The sequence below is a fragment of the Sinocyclocheilus rhinocerous genome, unplaced genomic scaffold (assembly GCF_001515625.1).
Source record: "Sinocyclocheilus rhinocerous isolate Xijiao unplaced genomic scaffold, SAMN03320098_v1.1 scaffold19, whole genome shotgun sequence".
In the NCBI taxonomy this organism is placed as follows: domain Eukaryota; kingdom Metazoa; phylum Chordata; class Actinopteri; order Cypriniformes; family Cyprinidae; genus Sinocyclocheilus; species Sinocyclocheilus rhinocerous.
Window position 1 is genome coordinate 1,375,901 of NW_015638975.1, and position 5,413 is coordinate 1,381,313.

Genomic DNA, 5,413 nt, shown 5'->3' on the forward strand with positions numbered 1-5,413 from the left:
TCTCTCTCTCTCTCTCTCTCCTTAATTCGAATTCATTTCAATAAATATCATCTTTATTTCACTAAAGAATTCTACCTCTAACGAGCTGTAGATAAAATAGTCTAACAAATTAAAATTACCGTTATTTTCCGGTCTTTATCCGTTCAGTCAGATTTTGTGCTGCAAAACATCCATGACAGCCGTTGTCCATGCTGGCAAATAATAATGGCCATTCGACGTGAATTATATAAATAATTTTAACGGCCATTTAAAACCCGAGGGTCTACCATGTGCATAGTAAAGCGATCACTGCAGACAATCCTTTTGGGTGGGAATTAATGTAGGCCTAAACACAGATATCGGATACCAGTGAATGTAAGCAGAAGTGCCAAAAAAATCGGATATGGTCAAAAGATCGGATCTGTGCATTAAAGGGGTCATATGATGCTGCTAAAAAGAACATTATTTTGTGTATTTGGTGTAATGAAATGTGTTTATGCGGTTTAAAGTAAAAGTGTTATGCAAATCTTCCCACATTGTGACGTAGGTATGTGGGGGCGTGTTAGAACGAGCTGTTTTAGGTAGGTGTGGCTGACTCTTAACTTTTATAAAGAATATCTCTTTGGATTTGAGACTTTAGTCTTTGCAACTTTACAGATCTTCTTTATGCACCAAGAGCTTGTAACACTCCAAAGAGAAAGGAAAAATTGAAATCGCATCATATGACCCCTTTAAGAGTTGCAGTGTAAACGCAGCCTGAATGAGGAGTCGATTCCAACCTTTGGAATCGACTCTCGATTCCCAAAGCCTCGGAATCGAGGAATCGATTCTTTTTTTAATCGATTCCCAGCCCTAAGTGTATGTCAATAGTTCTCGTGTATGTTTGGTGTGACCGTGTCTCGCGCTCAACAGCGCTGTCTGTGGACAGAAGGGCCACACCCGCTCCCATGATCACGAACAGATCTGTCACACGCTCAAGTGCAATCCGCACCAAAAGACGATGTAAAACGAATCCGAGTTGTTCGACAAAGCGATCCCATTGTATTAATAACTGAAACCCGCAGATGAACATGGAGTCTCCGCCAGAGTCCGTCGCGTCGCCGCGCAAGAGCGCTTCTGAAGCGGACGCTTCGGTGGAGGACAGCCCGGTGAAACTGGACAGCAAGGCTGAGCCCGACAAACCAGCACCAGTTCGGCGGCAGAGTTACTCAAGTACCAACAGGGGTAAGGCTTGAAGAACAGAACCCAAACTTGCTTGTGAATTATTTTCCAGCATAATCAAATTCGCGGAGATCAAATTTGAGCCTAATCTTGAACTTCAGTCCTTGCGTGTGACCTGTTTCATATTAGCTCTGAATTTACAATGGATTAAACAGATTAAAAATCATGCTATTTTACATATATGGAGGCCTGGTGGAAGCACATACACGCTTTGTGCAAATTAACTGATAATGTAGGCGAGCCCAAACATTCCTGGCCACTGGCTACCAGTTATTTCTGATATATTGCTCGCATGCTGTTTAGTAGGTAATGAAGAAGTGTTGTCGTTTTTCACGACTGTCACAGCTTTATCCACTCCTGCTCTCATTGTGTTTGTTCGTCGATAGACAAAACTGTGGAAAACGTGTCCGTGTTTCAGTACTACTAATTATACACGCACTTAAATGCAACGTATGTTAGTGCACAAAGCACAGACGAGACATCATTTGCATAGCAAAGTGGTGATTTCATAGTGTGTAAATGAGCACAAAGCCGTTTGTTTTACATGGGACAGCCACAGCCCTTCTGTATCGCTGATTTGGGAATATAAGTCAAAGAAATATCAGTTAATGTGTCATTCGGTAGACTATCATAGATGACCGTTTAGTCAGAGCAGATTTCATGTCTGCGGATGTGCCTCAAAACCTACTTGAGCTGCCTGCCTATGCAGCATTTCTGGGCACTGTGTGCGATTATGTAGTCTTCAAATGCTGTCTAAATAGGCTGCTTATTTGGTATTGAGACGCCGCCCCTGTGTCTGGCAGGCGTTGCGCTGTGCTTGCGTGTGTGTGTGGAGCGCTGTTATGTAACAAGTTAAGTCACACACACACACACACACACACACACACACACAGACAGAAGGAGAGGATATGAAGGGATATTTTCACGTCTTTACTGCTCGTGTAAACAAATGGGATTTTATGTCATGACATCCTGCGGTTTTTAATGTAGGGCACGGTTGTACCGTTTTCTCTTCACGGACACGCTGTCTAGTTGCTCTGTTACGTAACCAGAGGACGGAGAGGCAGGTACGTTTAGGATCCGGCCGCGGAAGGAGTTTAATTTTGGACTCGGAAAAAGGGTCTGACACTCTTAACCCGCTAACCTATATTCTTAAATTCTCCTGCTTGGTTAAGATAACTTTCCCTGAGGACTGGCCAAAAAGTTCGCCCAGGATTAAAGAGTAATTGCACGGTGCGCAACGAGGAAAACGTGTTAACATCTTTTACACTGGCTGAGGTTTATGTCATAGCAAATAGGAATGATTTAGGATTCATTTATTTAAAAAATGCGCATGAATGGATGGTCAAACAATTTCTTCAGATGCTATAATCACTATGGCCCTGTCTCCGTAGTAAATTGTTCACTGGCATTGATGTGAGTTAAATATTTAATGTAAGGTGTTATTATGAAACATCATGAAGAACAATAAAATAAGCATGGAATTAAAACTCACCCTATATATTACCCAAACTTGTTGTGAACGATTCTTCCATGAGTGTTTCATCTTTAAGTTATTTTTCAAGCTGGCATTCATATTTGCCTCCATCTAATCAACAAGCAATGGATCGAAACAAATCCCCGCCTACATTTTTTCTTTTTTAATAATCTGTTTAACTCGGATGTACATCACAATATGGGAGAAAAGATTATCAAAATATATTTTTTGTGTGTGTTTGTCATTCTTGGGTGAACTATCTCTTTAAGGAGTCTTCTTCAGCCTTAGCAGCAGTTTCCTCTCAGCAGTCCTCTAAAAGCTCCATATTTTACACAAGTCCAGGGACTACCTACCCAAGCTGATGTTAGTTACATAACTCTGTGTTTCCGCGAATTTTTCACTCCAGTGGAGGAGGTGGGCCTCAGGGTGGACAAGTGGCTACACACTAGCACTCAGCCAAAAATGTGCAAGGCCATCGCTGAGCATCTTATGTCCACTTGAGGCTATTGTGCAGTGGGCCGCAAGATTGTGCCTGACTCGCAGCTCAGATGCAAAAAATAAATGAGGAAAGAGCTGTGTTAGATATGTCCAAGCAGACAAAATGTGAACAATAGCCTACATTGTCTAATAACCATGTCCACTTGAATTAGAAGTGGTCATTCTGAGTAATATTAAGGTGTGTTCACACCATTCCGGAATTACCGTGATTTTAAGATTTCAACTTGTAAAAAGGGTTCACATACTTGTAGAACTTGTATTTACAACTTCAGAATTCCTGAAAGCTCTGATTTGTACCAGCAGTTGTTTTGTAATATTTCTATTAAATATTTCCTGCAGTATTGTTGAATATTGGTAGTGTCTTAATAATGTGAGAATAGTATGAAAATAAACTAAAGACATACAATACAGTTTAATGTAAATAGCACAGTTGAATAATTAGTGTTCCAATAAACAAATGTTTTTTTTTTTTTTTTTTTTCAAAAATGCATTTGCATATTGGCCGTTTATGTGGTTTTGTCTTGATTAACCAAATAACACATAATATTTTTGACATTAATAGTGTTGCTATAGAAACTCATAATTATGAGTCTGAGGGCATAAGCTCTGAGTAGGACGTCCCGGGTTGTCATCTAATAATTATGATAATTACAGCATTGCAGAAACAATAAGCAATATTTTCAACAATTTTGTGCACATGAATATATCGGCTACCTTGTTCTTTAGGTATTAATCATGGATAACGTTCCATTGAAAAGTTGCCATCTGGTGACTGCTATTAAAAGGCTTGCTATTTTAAATTGAATAGGACTGAATGAGGATATGTGTGTTTTGGGATATGTGTGTTTCCAGTGGAATGAACATGTAAGTGAGGGGAATAAGTGAAGTTCCCAGAGTTGATGCAATAAGTGTTTTAGAACTGACTTTTTGACGAAGTCTTGTCTGGAATTGTGGAGACACAGAGAAAAATGAACATACACTAGGAAACACTCACAGAAAGAGAGCAAACACCCTAGCCTGGCTTTTTGCATTGCGATGGAGTGTTATTGCAGTGGTCACAGTCATAATTGGCTACAGGTGCGCCCCATCTAATGCTGCCAGGCAAAAAAGTACTTTACACACCCTCCAAAGCAGTTGCAAAATGGCCATAGCATGATGTTTGGTGAGAGGAGGTGTTTGCATCAAACAGAGGGTTATGTAGGATCACTCACTCTGGGCTAATTGACTTTTGCTAACAGGCCTCACAGTAACCTGAGAATTGCTGTGGATTTAGACGGTTCAAAAGTACAGAACATTGAAGTGATTGTAAATGCGGTTGTTGAGGAGTTGTTGATATGAAGGCAAGCTCTCAAGTAGATACGAATCATTAACTGCTGCTTTTAGGTAGAGGAGAAATGCGTTGTCCATCTGGTGGAATATTTGATTACACGATGCACTCTGATGTTTGGAATCTCACTTTACACTCATTTACCAAAGTCGGTAGTTCCAGGAAATTGCCCATTTGTCATGTAAAGCTCCATTTCTTTCCAAGGTTTTGTATTTAGTTTGAAATGCCAAATACAAAATTAAAGATTTGCTGTCTTTACCCGTTTACAGCAAAGTGAAATATCTCCACCTGAGCTGAAATGGCTCACCTTGTAAACCACTTATACTAGAGGGGAACACGTAGTTAAGATGACATTTGCTGGAATGGTGTTTTTTTTTTTGGCTGTTTTTTACCTTCTTGCTCAGTGAGATTCCAGAAGAAAGGGGGGGTGAGCGTTCAGGCTGAGTTTATCTGAATACTCTGCACTGTACACTGTGTACTCCCTGCTGGGCTGTAACTGTGGTTCGAGTCCTGCCATATGGCCTCATGTTTCCCCTGCAGCATGTACCAGAAAGCTACTAGATTGTTTACATTCAGAGCAGCTCCACCTCACAGGTTCCTCATGAATCATTCTTGTATATTGTGTAATAGAATCAATGATTAGTAGGTCAAAAAGTTGATGTTTGTGCTCTTTAGGAGTTAGGAGAGCTAATTGGTTAGTGAGGCTGACTAGCTCTGGGGTCCTGATTTCTAAAGACCATCCCTGCGTCTCAAATGTTCATACTATCCATCCTAAATAGTATGTGAGATTAGAATAAGTGTGTCCCAAAGCATAGTATGTTGAAAAAAGTCCCCGGATGGTCTACTATTTCAGGTCGATTTTTGAAGTGTGGATCCGTGCACCCTCTAATGGCTAAAACTGCCCACAATCC

The 5,413-nt window shown here is 40.5% G+C and overlaps 1 protein-coding gene across 1 annotated transcript in view; it reads left to right on the top strand.

Annotated features, from left to right (window-relative positions):
* The window catches only part of LOC107750514 (nuclear receptor ROR-alpha-like), a 43,984-nt gene that overhangs the window by 1,213 nt on the left and 37,358 nt on the right, over window positions 1-5,413 (top strand). The window contains exon 2 of the mRNA XM_016565925.1: window positions 1,044-1,203. Coding sequence (XP_016421411.1) covers window positions 1,044-1,203 — 160 coding nt within the window. The remainder of the gene's footprint in view (window positions 1-1,043; window positions 1,204-5,413) is intronic.